This window comes from Lithobates pipiens, unplaced genomic scaffold, assembly GCF_037356315.1.
Source record: "Lithobates pipiens isolate NorthernLeopardFrog02 unplaced genomic scaffold, aLitPip1_a1.2 Scaffold_24, whole genome shotgun sequence".
Classification (NCBI taxonomy): domain Eukaryota; kingdom Metazoa; phylum Chordata; class Amphibia; order Anura; family Ranidae; genus Lithobates; species Lithobates pipiens.
The window spans coordinates 9,323,965-9,338,361 of NW_027507786.1; the positions used below are offsets into that span (position 1 = coordinate 9,323,965).

The window sequence follows — 14,397 nt, forward strand, 5'->3', positions numbered from 1 at the left end:
TAAACCGCGCCGCCGTGAAGCCGAGGAAGGAGGAGACACAGGGCGAAGCCGCCGCCCGGAGGAAGCCCACGACCTACATGGGGTAAGTGCGGGGACCGACCACCGGGGTGGGTGGCGAAGGATAGATTGCCCCCCCCCCCCAAAAAAATATATACCACGAGCCACCACTGCCCACACCACATGGGAACGCTCTGCCTTCTACAGATGTTCGCAAGTGCCATTAATTCCTAATGGCAGCTCTATGCATCTGACAAGCGCATGTGCGTTTGCAAGGAACCAAACTGCATGATACCACAGTACTATGTCAAAAAATTGTACCTGCTGTCATTTTTGCATGTTGTATTAAAATTAAAGGGCTGCAGAAAATGTTCTGCACTGGAAACATGGGAATGTGCAAAAACGCATGCGTTCGGATGCATCTTTTATGGTTTGAACTTTCCCCCCCCCCCAATAAAAGCGTCTAGAACCGCTTTAAGCTTGAGATGAGACCTCTGCTTTGATTGATTTTCATTGTGGTTCTCCTTATAGGGGCTCTGAAAGACGAGAAGGACATAGAAGAAGAAGATGTCATCCTTGCCGAGATGATGAGGGTCATCGAACAAAGGGATCAACTTGTGAATCGCATTGACGAACAGAGACTGAGGGAGGCCACCGAGGAGGCCGACCGCCTTGCAAAAATTGCAAACCCATTTGCACGAGGCCACCAGCAGAACTTGGGGGTCATAAGCAACAGGAGGATTGTATAACTCCAGGACGCACACACTCCAATCAAACATGAAATGTTAACCATAAATGGGGGGGGGGGGGGGAGGGGGGCACAGCTCTGCTGCTAAATGACTCGGATACTGGTCCTGGCATTCATCGTTTGCCACTGACTGGTATGCCTTCTTTATCCCTGTGCTGGCCAATGTCATTATTTCCCAAATGGCTCCTAACTGGAACCTGGCAGGCAAGTGCGTTCCCTGGTTTCAGCACTGCCCTCTGGAGGACAAGACTGCACAGCAGAGAATCATATGACCAGAGACTGAAGCGCTTCCAAAATAACTGTGAAATGTCAGCTGAACTTGGCTGCAAAGCGTTATAAACACTAAACTGAACCTACACTTGGTGGACTTTCTTAGCTAGCTCGGTTGCAATGTTTTTGACTAGTATTATTAGCTGGTATTTGGTTGATTGTACTCGCTGCCTTTAGTTATCTTTAATTGTCCTATGCCTTTCTTTTCAAATGTAAATGCGGCAGTTGTTTCCCAGTTGCTTGAGTGACTAAGCTTGGAGATGTGGAGCAGGCTCTGCCCTTCACTGGGCACCAGGAGGGGGAAGTTGCACAAGGGAAGTAGTGTTCTTTCTGGGGGATTCCATCTCCCTAGTTGTCAAGTGACCTTAACATTCGCAACACAGTCATAGGGGGCTCTTTATAAAAAATTATAATAGCCATCAGAAACAATCACTGTACAGTGGCTTATCATCCATGTGTGCAATGTGTGAGGGGGGTAGAGGCCAATGTACTCTAACACACATTGCACATATGGAGGAGCTGACGCCACTCCACCTGTGTTCCAAAATCACTCCCCACTGAGGGGAAGGGAGAAAGATTATACTGGGGGACAGACTGACCTGGGTATAAGATTATACTGGTGGACAGACTGACCCGGGGAGAAGATTATACTGGGGGACAGACTGACCTGGGGAGAATATTATACTGGGAGTCAGACTGACCTGGGGAGAGTATTATACTGGGGGACAGACTGACCCAGGGAGAAGATTATACTCGGGGGCAGGCTGACCCAGGGAGAAGATTATACTGGGGGACAGATTGACCCGGGGAGAAGATTATACTGGGGGACAGACTGACCCGGGGAGAAGATTATACTGGAGTTCAGACTGACCTGGGGAGAAGATTATACTGGGGGACAGACTGACCTGGGGAGAAGATTATACTGGGGGACAGACTGACCCGGGGAGAATATTATACTGGGGGACAGACTGACCTGGGGAGAATATTATACTGGGGGACAGACTGACCCGGGGAGAAGATTATACTGGGGGACAGACTGACCCGGAGAGAAGATTATACTGGGGGACAGACTGACCCGGAGAGAAGATTATACTGGGGGACAGACTGACCCGGAGAGAAGATTATACTGGGGGACAGACTGACCCGGAGAGAAGATTATTCTGGGGGACAGACTGACCCGGGGGGAAGATTATACTGGGGGACAGACTGACCTGGAGAGAAGATTATACTGGGGGACAGATTGACCTGGGGAGAAGATTATACTGGGGGACAGACTGAACTGGAGAGAAGAATATACTTGGGGACAGACTGACCTGGAGGGAAGATTATACTGGGGGACAGATTGACCCGGGGAGAAGATTATACTGGGGGACAGACTGACCCGAGGAGAAGATTATACTGGGGGACAGACTGATCAGGGGAGAAGATTATACTGGGGGACAGACTGATCTGGGTAGAAGATTATACTGGGGGACAGACTGACCCGGAGAGAAGATTATACTGGGGGACAGACTGAACCGGAGAGAAGATTATTCTGGGGGACAGACTGACCTGGAGGGAAGATTATACTGGGGGACAGATTGACCTTGGGAGAAGATTATACTGGGGGACAGACTGAACTGGAGATAAGATTATATTACTTGGGGACAGGCTGACTTGGGGGGGGGGGCTATGCTGGGGGACATATTGACCAGGGGAGAGATTATACTGGGGAACAGACTGACCTGGGGAAAGGATTGTATTGGGGGACAGAGTGACCTAGGGGTGGGGAAAGGATTATACAGGGGTAGAGATTAACCTGGGGAGGGAGGATTATGCTGGGGGACAGATTCACCTGGGGAGGGAGGATTATACTGGGGGACAAATTGACTTGGAAAGGGAGGATTATACTGGGGGACAGACTGACTTGGGGAGGGAGGATTATACTGGGGGACAAATTGACTTGGGAAGGGAGGATTATACTGGGGGACAGACTGACTTGGGGAGGGAGGATTATACTGGGGGACAGATTGACCTGGGGAGGGAGGATTATACTGGGGGACAGATTGACTTGGGGAGGGAGGATTATACTGGGGGACAGATTGACCTGGGGAGGGAGGATTATACTGGGGGACAGATTGACTTGGGGAGGGAGGATTATACTGGGGGACAGAGTGACCTGGGGTGGGAGAATCATACTGGGGGACAGAGGATAGGTATAATCTGAGGATAACTAGGAGATGACCAGAAGGTGACTATGATCAAACCTCTGATTCAGGGACACTTGGCTTCTATGGATGTGTCCAATTCTGCCATGGGGGAAGTGTTATTTTTACAGACTTGCTTGAAATCTCGTAGGTGATTTGTTCTTTCAACGTACAATAAGTAATATATGTAAGATAGACAATAGTATGCTGATCAAAACCATACTCACCATCAGGGTGACACTTTGAGGCTTACCTGGGTATAACTAGTTATAATAATGATGTAAGAAAAATAACCTTTGGAGGTGCTGGTCACACATATTTCCCATAGTGAACAATCTCTGTACATTGTGTTAGGATACACACTGCCAGCCAGGTTTTTGGCATTCCCATGATAGTGTTGTGTTGCATTTAAAGAAATATACTTTTTTTTTTTGTCGAAAACTGAGTATAAAGGGTTAGTCCATCTGCCATAGCTCTTGGAGTCCTGGTGGATTTTCCTTCTCCCCCATGCATACAAACAGAGCAAAGATGCCCTGGATTGACTGCTCCTAGTGGGTGGAGCCACTTGAGTCCCAGAATGACAATTATGCAGGGGTGTGACTCAACCTGCCCATGGCTTCTTCTACCTTCCAGCATCGTCCTGGTTCTTTGCCCCTTTAAGAAACCTTCAATAGATTATATGAATGTCATCTACATTGCAATACAAGAAGTGTGCAATTTTCTTTTTTTAAATGTATCTCCAGCCAAATCATTTTTTTGTTTTGGATGGAGTGAAAGGTTAGAGCCCCTGTCGGGTTTATATTGCTGTGTATGTTCCCACTGGGGAGATTCACCCTCCGCTATTTATGGTGGTGATTCAAAATTCTACAGCTGTCACAGCAGGCTCCACCCACTACAGAAAACTGCAGGAGGGGGTGGAGACAAGACCGGTCACCCTGCACAAGGAGAGGGAGAGCAGAGGGGTGGGAGGGGCCCAGCAGGCTCCACCTATCACAGAAAAGTGTAGGAGGGGGGCGCAGACAGGACCAGTCACCCTGCACAAGGAGAGGGAGAGCAGAGGGGTGGGAGGGGCCCTTTAGACTCCACCCACTACAGAAAATTACAGGAGGGGGCGGAGACAAGATCAGTCACCCTGCACAAGGAGAGAGAGCAGAGCTGTGGAAGGGGCACAGCAAGCTCCACCCACTACAGTGAAAAAAACAGGAGGGGGTGGAGAAAAGACCAGTCACCCAGCATAAGGAGAGAGAAAGCAGAGGGGTGGGAGGGGCCCAGAAGGCTCCACCCACCACAGAAAAGTGTAGGAGGGGGTGAAGACAAGACCAGTCAGCCTGCACGAGGAGAGAGAGCAGAGGGGTGGGAGGGGCACAGTAAGCTCCACCCACTACAGTGAAAAAAACAGAAGGAGGTGGAGAAAAGACCAGTCACCCTGCATAAGGAGGGAAAGCAGAGGGGTGGGAGGGGCACAGTAAGCTCCACCCACTACAGTGAAAAAAACAGGAGGGGGCGGAGACAAGACCAGTCAACCTGCACAAGGAGAGAGAGTAACAGTGATCGGTCTTTATTACAGGAAGTCTCACGCTGTATTACTGCACAGATCTGGAAAAAATACACAAAACACACCAAGATTCAGGAAGAATACACATGAATGGATTTAGATGATACTTGTTTTTTCCGGAGTTCAGCTTTAACCTTTTCCTACTCCATCTAAAACTGATAATAAAAAATAAAACAAAAATTGTCAGTACTTATAGGGATTAAAGGCACTTTTTTCACTTTGGATAGAATAAAGGAGGGTTATATGCCCTACCAACAGACGAAAAACAAGCAATAAGAGGAACAGGAAGTGAAGGGAAATCTCCCCAATGGGGACACAGGTGGGGGGGGGGGGGGGACTGACAGGGGATATAACCCCAGAGAAGGGATCTCCAGGAGCACACATGCAGGCTGTAAACTGTCTCTTCGGCTGGGAAGCCACATGTGCTGGCTATTACCACTAGCAACAGACGAAAAACAAGCTCTGGACTGCCGCACTCTTTCTTTTATTGGAAAATCACATCACAGCTCAACAAACACAGCGAACAAGGAAAAATTGCTGACATTTCGCACTAGCTGTAGTGCTTATTCATAGCACTATACCTACAAATAAAACAAATAATACAGAAAGTTGGCAGGAACTGCAGTTGACAATGGCAACCAGCGGGGGAAGCAGTGAGTTCACCGCTTGCTATACCTACAGTACAGAAAGTTATCGGGAACTGCAGTTGACAATGACAACCAGTGGGGGCAGCAGTGAGTTCACCACTTGCTATACCTACAAATAATACAGAAAGTTGTCAGGAACTGCAGTTGACAATGGCAACCAGTGGGGGCAGCTGTGAGCTCACCATTTGCTATACCTACAAATAATACAGAAAGTTGGGAGGAACCGCAGTTAACATTGGCAACCAGTGGGGGCAGCAGTGAGCTCACCACTTGCTATACCTACAAATAATACAGAAAGTTGGCAGGAACTGCAGTTGACAATGGCAACCAGTGGGGGCAGCAGTGAGCTCACCGCTTGCTATACCTACAAATAATACAGAAAGTTGTCAGGAACTGCAGTTGACAATGGCAACCAGTGGGGGCAGCTGTGAGCTCACCATTTGCTATACCTACAAATAATACAGAAAGTTGGGAGGAACCGCAGTTAACATTGGCAACCAGTGGGGGCAGCTGTGAGCTCACCATTTGCTATACCTACAAATAATACAGAAAGTTGGCAGGAACTGCAGTTGACAATGGCAACCAGTGGGGGCAGCGGTGAGCTCACCACTTGCTATACCTACAAATAATACAGAAAGTTGGCAGGAACTGCAGTTGACAATGGCAACCTGTGGGGGCAGCTGTGAGCTCACCACTTGCTATACCTACAAATAATACAGAAAGTTGGCAGGAACTGCAGTTGACATTGGCAACCAGTGGGGGCAGCAGTGAGCTCACCGCTTGCTATACCTACAAATAATACAGAAAGTTGGCAGGAACTGCAGTTGACAATGGCAACCAGTGGGGGCAGCTGTGAGCTCACCACTTGCTATACCTACAAATAATACAGAAAGTTGGCAGGAACTGCAGTTGACAATGGCAACCAGGGGGGGCAGCGGTGAGCTCACCACTTGCTATACCTACAAATAATACAGAAAGTTGGCAGGAACTGCAGTTGACAATGTCAACCAGTGGGGGCAGCAGTGAGCTCACCACTTGCTATGTTGGGATTTGACCTTCTTGCTGGGAAATCTTCCCTCTTCTGCTGTATAAAACACTCCATCATACACCGATTGTATTTAATTGGGACGATCCCTGTGTATATTTTGATAAGCTGTATATTGTATTTATTGTCTGTAACATAGGAATCCTGTCTGGGGAGAAATATGCAGCCTGTCATTGCTGACCTCCTGAAAATGCTAAATTTCTGGCTGTCCCTGGCTTCGATACACTGAGAGGATGACTCAAATTGCCCCATTCAGTTGGGGGACATTGATGCTTAGATGACCAATGCAAACGTATCAGTGTTAGGACGTATTTATCGGTCTGGGAACTAGGAGCGTGCACAGGTGAGCATTTCTAGTTCTCTGCTGCAATGCTGCACAATGGTGAATCGAACACCCGGGAGCTTAAAGCTGCACTCCGGGCAAACAACTATACAATTGATGGACGTAGGAGGGATTTGTATTTCTGTCCCTCCAGTCCTGAGTTCTTCACAGCTCTGCCACACACTACACAGCCCTGTCCGGCAGAGCAGGAAACCGGATTTCTCTCTGCTGCAGCTCAGTAAGTCTTTTGGGTCTGGCTCCCTCCCCCAACCTGTGCCTGGACAAGTATAGGAGAAGCAGCAGAATGATGAGGTCATCTCTCTGCTCTCTCCTCTTATCAGCATGCTCTGGTTAGCACTTGAGCGCACCAGCACCATTTATTGCTTCCTTGTGCTGCTTCCCCACCCCCGTCTGAACCTACCCAGCATAGGAGGAGCCCGATTGTTCTCTGCTGCAGTTTCACTTTCATTTACAGGTCCGTCACCACTTCTGCCCTGTGCTTATCAACAGGCTGATCCCTCACTTTGCTGTATCCTTCTATCAGCATGTTCCTTGTACTGCAAGACACCCAATTGGCTTCTATCCTTCTGCTCTCTCCTATCAGCAAGCCCCTTATTAGCGCATGAACTGATTTACTCTCTGTTCTGCTTCTTGCGCCCCCGTCTGAGCTCTGCTGTACAGGGACTGCAATAGATGGATGCCAAGTGCTATTCAGGTACTTACACTTTTTGCGTTTAAAAAAATGCATTGAAAGGTGTATTGGAGAATACAGGGCTGCATTCATTTGTGTATTTTATAGTTGCCTGGAGTTCAGCTTTAAATTGACTTATTAGGGGGATGAAGTGGAGAAGCATGTAGCAAGTGAAGGCGGCATGAAGTCAGGACTCCTGATTGGCATACTCGGTCGGGATTCTGGGGGATCCACTGAGAAAATGCTAACATGACAGTCAGTATTTTCATACATGCCAACTGTCCTAGGTTTGCTAAGATGGTCCCTAACCTTGGACCTTGCTGTGTCCAGGACCATGTCCCGGAATTAAGGCCCCAACCTCATTGGCGTTACACACTCAGTAACTCAAAAAAGCATTAATTGTAGGGATGGGAGTTGTGCAAGGCAAGTCTTTGCATATTTAGATGCGGGGGGGTCAGGGCAGGACCAATTCGTACCGTGGGCATGGTGGGCGGGCATGCATAGAGGTGGAGTCTGGGCAAGACAAGCTCGTAAAGTGGGCATGATTTGGGCACACTTGGAAAGTGGTTGGATGAAATGTTGACCATGTGTTGGGTTCACAGAGTCCCGGGATCATAATGTGGATAAGCAAGGAGAGTCAGCAATGGCGGCTTACATTTCACCTCGGTACGGATTCACCTATATGTCCAGATCTGCCCCCTAGAGGGAAGATCACAGTCCTGCTGGGAGAAGAGCACAGCTGGATTCTGTAGGGAGAGGAGGGGGCATAAAAACTGAGGAATATACATATATAAGTGAGATGTGATGTCACTGTTACTAACGATACGTAATAAATATTGAACTGGTGGAGAGAGTTTTTGTGGATTTTGTTTTGTAATATGAAGTTTGGAAGTGGAACTAAGATTCAAAAAGATCCAAAAATGTAACAGCCATTCTGCAGTAATGGGGTCTCCCTCCAGGCCCACAGCTCATGGCTTTGTGTGTCTCACTACCAGCAGAGGTAGTAAGACAGTCAACAGTAAATGGCTTTGAACATGCTTGGGACAAACATAGAGTAAATCTACAGTCAGACAATAAAGTTAATGAAAAAAAATAAAAAAACAATGGTCTTGGCCCCCGTGCTTCAGCTCAGTTTCAAGGTCTTGGAAATCTTCTTATAGCCTAGGCCATCTTTATGTAGAGCAACAATTCTTTTTTTTTCTTCCAAATACTCAGAGTTCTTCGCCATGAGGTGCCATGTTGAACTTTCAGTGACCAGTATGAGAGAGTGAGAGCGATAACATCAAATTTAACACACCTGCTCCCCATTCCCACCTGAGACCTTGTAACCACTAACGAGTCACATGACCCTGGGGAGGAAAAATGGCTAAGTGGGCCCAATTTGGACATTTTCACTTAGGGGGTGTACTGACTTTTGTTGCCAGCGGTTTAGACATTAACCACTTCAGCCCCGGAATAGTTTACCCCCCTTCCTGACCAAAGCACTTTTTTGCGATTCGGCACTGCGTCGCTTTAACTGACAATTGCGCGGTCGTGCGACGAGGCTCCCAAACAAAATTGATGTCCTTTTTTCCCCACAAATAGAGATTTCTTATGGTGGTATTTGATCACCTCTGCGGTTTATTTTATTTTATTTTTTTTTGCGCTATAAACAAAAAAATAGTGTCAATTTTGAAAAAAAAGCAATATTTTTTTGCTATAATAAATATCCCCCAAAAATATATATAGAAAATATGTATTTCTCAGTTTAGGCCGATACGTATTCTTCTACATATTTTTGGTAAAAAACAAACAAAAAAAAAAGAGCAATATATCGATTGTTTTGCGCAAACGTTATAGCGTCTACAAAACAGGGGATAGATTTATGGCATTTTTATTATTATTTTTTTTATTAGTAATGGCGGCGATCTGCGATTTTTATCATGACTGCGACATTATGGTGGACACGTCGGACACTTTTTTACACTATTTTGGGACCATTGTCATTTATACAGCGATCAGTGCTATAAAAATGCACTGATTCCTGTGTAAATGACACTGGCAGGGAAGGGGTTAAACACTAGGGGGCGATCAAGGGGTTAACTGTGTTACCTAGGGAGTGATTATAATTGTGGGGGGGGGGATGGGCTATCACTGACATGACAGTGATCACTGCTCCCGATGACAGGGAGCCATGATCACTGTCATGTCAGTGGAAGCCCCCCCCCACACACAGTTAAAATCACTCCCTAGGACACACTTAACCCCTTGATCGCCCCCTAGTGTTAAACCCCTTCCCTGCCAGTGTCATTTGCACAGTAATCAGTGCATTTTTAATTGCACTGATCGCTGTATAAATGACAATGGTCCCCAAATTGTTTCAAAAGTGTCCAATGTGTCCGCCATAATGTCGCAGTCACAATACAAAACGCAGATCGCCGACATTACTAATAAAAAAAAAAAAAAAAAGAATAATAAAAATGCCATAAAACTATCCCCTTTTTTGTAGACGCTATAACTTTTGCGCAAACCAATCAATATACGCTTATTGCGTTTATTTATTTTTTTTTGCCAAAAATATGTAGAAGAATACGTATCGGCCTAAACTGAGGAAATTTTTTTTTAATATATATTTTTGGGGTATATTTATTATAGCAAAAAGTAAAAAATATTGTTTTTTTTTTTTTCAAAATTGTCGCTCTTTTTTTGTTTATTGTGCAAAAAAAAAAAAAAAACGCAGAGGCGATCAAATACCACCAAAAGAAAGCTCTATTTGTGGGGGGGAAAAAAAGGATGTCAATTTTGTTGGGGTGCCACGTCGCACGACCGCGCAATTGTCAGATAAAGCGACGCAGTGCCGAATCGCAAAAAAAGCGCTCTGGTCAGGAAGGGGGGTAAATCCTTCCGGGGCTGAAGCGTTTAACCACTTTCAGACCGGACCAATTTGCTGGTCAAAGACCAGACCACTTTTTGCGATTCGCCACTGCGTCGCTTTAACTGACAATTGCACGGTCGTGCGACGTGGCTCCCAAACAAAATTGACGTCCTTTTTTTCCCACAAATAGAGCTTTCTTTTGGTGGTATTTGATCACCCCCGCGGTTTTTATTTTTTGCGCTATAAACAAAAATAGAGCGACAATTTTGAAAAAAACGCATTATTTTTTACTTTTTGTTATAATAAATATCCCCCAAAAATATATAAAAAAACATTTTTTCCCTCAGTTTAGGCCGATACGTATTCTTCTACATATTTTTGGTAAAAAAAATCGCAATAAGCGATTATTGATTGGTTTGCGCAAAAGTTATATTGTTTACAAAATAGGGGATAGTTTTATAGCATTTTTATTAATAATTTTTTATTATTTTTTTTTTTTTACTAGTAATGGCGGCGATCAGCGATTTTTATTGTGACTGCGACATTGTGGGGGACCCATCAGACATTTTTGACACATTTTTGGGACCATTGTCATTTATACAGCAATCACTGCTATATAAATGCAGTGATTCCTGTGTAAATGACACTGGCAGTGAAGGGGTTAACCAGTGGGTGGCAGTGTAGGGGTTAAGTGTTCCTAGGGGTGTGTTACTAACTGTGGGGGGGTTGGGCTTTCATTTAGTGAACACTGATCTCTGCTCCAATCACATAGAGCAGAGATCAGCGTCACTAGTTGCTAGGCAGAATGGAGAAATGCTGTTTACAACGGCATTTCTTCATTCGGCCGCTCCGTGAGACGATCGCGGGGATGCCCGCGGCGATCGAGTCCGCGGGTCCCGCTACCGGACTCACGGGGGTCCCGACCGGCGCGCTCCAGATGGCAGGGCGGCAAATTTAAAGGGACGTACATGTATGCCCATTTGCCTGCCCGTGCCATTCTGTCGACGTACATCGGCGTGCGCTGGTCGGCAAGTGGTTAATGTAGAAAAATGTAAAATAATGCATTTGGGTGGCAAAAATATGACTGCAATCTATAGACTGGGGGGAGAACCTCTGGGGGGGATCTAGGATGGAGAAGGACCTGAGGGTTCTAGTAGATGATGGGCTCAGCAATGCCAAGCTGCTGCTAACATAGCAAACAGAATATTGGCATTAAAAAGGGGATTAATTCCAGAGATAAAACGATAATTCTCCGGCTGTGCAAGACTCTGGTCCGGCTGCACCTGGAGTATGCTGTCCAGTTCTGGGCACCAGTCCTCAGGAAGGATGTGCTGGAAATGGAGCGACTACAAAGAAGGGCAACAAAGCTAATAAAGGGTCTGGAGGACATACAGAGATATACAATGTAATACTGACATATAATCACACACATAGGTTGGACTTGTGTCTTTTTTTTAACCTCACCTACTATGTAACTATACCACCAAAAGTGGCTGGTCTCACTGCGCCCCGAGCCCTCCCTTTTTTTTACCCAATTAGAGCCTCCAGCTCTAATCATGTGCTACAAAAAAAAAAAACCCCCATTGGAATCCATGTGTCCGGTGCCCTGCATGGAGATTAGGGGAGCGGCCGCCACTGATAGGGACACTAATTCTCAAGACAAGGAAGGATTCCCTCTCACTTCCTGTTCTGGCTATGGGACAGGACGTGAAGAGAAATCTCCTCTAGGGGACAGAGATGGCAAAAAAAAAAAAAAAAACGAAAAACGTTACAGGGGTTACAACCCTCCTTTACGCTATCCGAAATGAAAAAAGTAAGTTTTAGTTGTGCTTTAAAGTACAACGAAAGGCAAAAAAAAAAAGAGAGAGTGGAGGGGGATTAGAACCCCTGTCAGTTTTTATTGTTGTCTGTGCCCCAAGATTCACCCTCTCTATTCGTCCTGTTGAAAGTGAAAGTAAAAAATAAATAAAAAACATCCAAAATTTTGGGTTCTCCCAGAAAAGTATTAGAGGGGATATCTTACAATGGGGACGCTCGTTCTGTTGACCTCGGGGGTTCCCCAAGGAATTCCCTTAATTTGCAGAGATTTCCTCTCACTTCCTGTTTGGGCTATGGGACAGGAAGTGAAGGGAAATCTCCACAATGGGATACAAACGGTAAAAAAAAAAAAAAATCTGACAGGGCGGCTGGTGTAGGGCTGGGGAAAAAAAAACAATTTAAATCTTGAATCGAGTTGAGAGGTCAAATCGATTCACAATTTAAGAAAATCGATTTTTGTAGATTTTTTTCGTTTTTTTCACCATCGCGCCGGTCCTGAGGAGCTGTGGTCGGACGCCGCGGACTAGGCCGAAGCCGCGGCCTCGCCTAAAAACTCCTGCTCGCCGCTCCTCAGGACTGCCACAGTGTCCATAAAAAAAACAAAAAAACACCCTTGATTCGAATCGTGAATCAAGTTTTTTTTTTTAAATCGCATATTTTTTTTTTTTTTTTGCAAATTGCCCGGCTCTAGGCTGGTGCTCCATTTTTTTCCCCCCCAACTGCCCCGCTTGCCCACTCGGCAGCCCCCGCTCGCCAACAAAGCCCACGCGGCACTTGCCCCATCCAGGTTCCGGGCGGTTTCCCCTCCCCGCCAATCTGGTCGCTTATCCTCCCAGCCAATCCGGTTGCTTCTCCTCCTGGCCACTCCTGTCCTGATTGGCCGGCAGGAGAAGCAGGAAGACAAACGCGTTTCAAGATCACTTTATCGGCGGGCGGGAGAGGTGCCCCTTCCCGCCTCCTCTCGCCGCACTCCGGTCATCTCCGACGCTTACCGGAGCCGCCAGTAGCTGTGGAGACGATCCTCTCCCCTGAGAAGAGGGGAAGATGGTCCCCCTCCCCCCTCGGCTCCATAACATTGGATGACTGAAGAGACGTCAAACGTCACTTCCGTCCATCGGCCTGAAAGGGAAAAAAAAATTTTTTTATTGAAAAAAAAAAATATATATATATATTTTTTTTTTATTATTGCATTTTAGTGTAAATATGAGATGTGAGGTCTTTTTGACCCCCCCCAGATCTCATATTAAAGAGGCCCTGCCATGCTTTTATTCTATTACAAGGGATGTTTACATTCCTTGAAATAGGAATAAAAGCGATCCAAGATTTTTTATTTTTTTTTAAAGGGACAGCATAACAAAAAAAATAAATAAAAAGTAAAATAAGTAAGCGCGTGCAGAAGCGAACGCATACGCAAGTCGCGCACGTATATGAAAACGGCGTTCAAACCACACATGTGAGGTATCGCCGCGATCGGTAGAGCGAGAGCAATAATTCTAGCCCTGGACCTCCTCTGTAACTTAATTTCGTAACCTGTAGAATTTTTTAAACCTATGGAGATTTTTAAGGGTCAAAGTTTGTCGCCATTCCACTATCGGGCGCAATTTTGAAGCGTGACATGTCGGGTATCGATTTATTCGGCGTAACATTATCTTTCACAGTATAAAAAAAATAAAAAATTGTGCGAACTTTACTGTTTTCTTATTTTTAAAAAAAAAAGTGTATTTTTTTCCAAACAAAATGCGCTTGTAAGACCGCTGCGCGAATACGGTGTGACAGAAAGTATTGCAACGACCGCCATTTTATTCTCTAGGGTGTCTGAAAAATATATATATAATGGTTGGGGGTTCTAAGTAATTTTCTACCAAAAAAATAAAAGTCTGAAGAATAGACCTGGTCCTTAAAGCGGACTTCGGTAATTTTTTCATCTTTTTCATCTATTAAATCTTTTGCTATCTTTGAATAGTAAAACGTTTTTTTTTTATCCCTTATACAGCCCACTTCCTGTTTCCTGTCTGATCATTAGCCTAGGCTTATGACATCATGCGCAGCTCTCTCTCTCACTCTGGTGAGAGTTTTGCCCAGGAAGGGAGGGGAGGTGAGTCATAAGAGGGCCAATGAGAGCTGCAATGGGGGCCAATGAGAGCTGCAGAGATGGAGTGCCTCTGTGTAAATCCAGCAAGTGAACAGGCAGCAGCTTCAGCTGCCCACAGTTAAAATGGCTGCAGCCAGACTCAGTGGAGGGATATTTCGGCAGCATATTTGGC

The 14,397-nt window shown here is 45.8% G+C and overlaps 1 protein-coding gene across 11 annotated transcripts in view; it reads left to right on the top strand.

Annotated features, from left to right (window-relative positions):
* Window positions 1-8,307, top strand: part of MICAL2 (microtubule associated monooxygenase, calponin and LIM domain containing 2) — a 392,610-nt gene extending 384,303 nt beyond the window's left edge. For all 11 annotated transcript variants that reach the window (XM_077453572.1, XM_077453576.1, XM_077453578.1 and 8 more), the window contains one exon: window positions 529-8,307. In XM_077453572.1, the coding sequence (XP_077309698.1) occupies window positions 529-746 (218 nt within the window). In that variant the 3' untranslated portion in view covers window positions 747-8,307. The remainder of the gene's footprint in view (window positions 1-528) is intronic.
* Window positions 8,308-14,397: the final 6,090 nt, after the last annotated feature.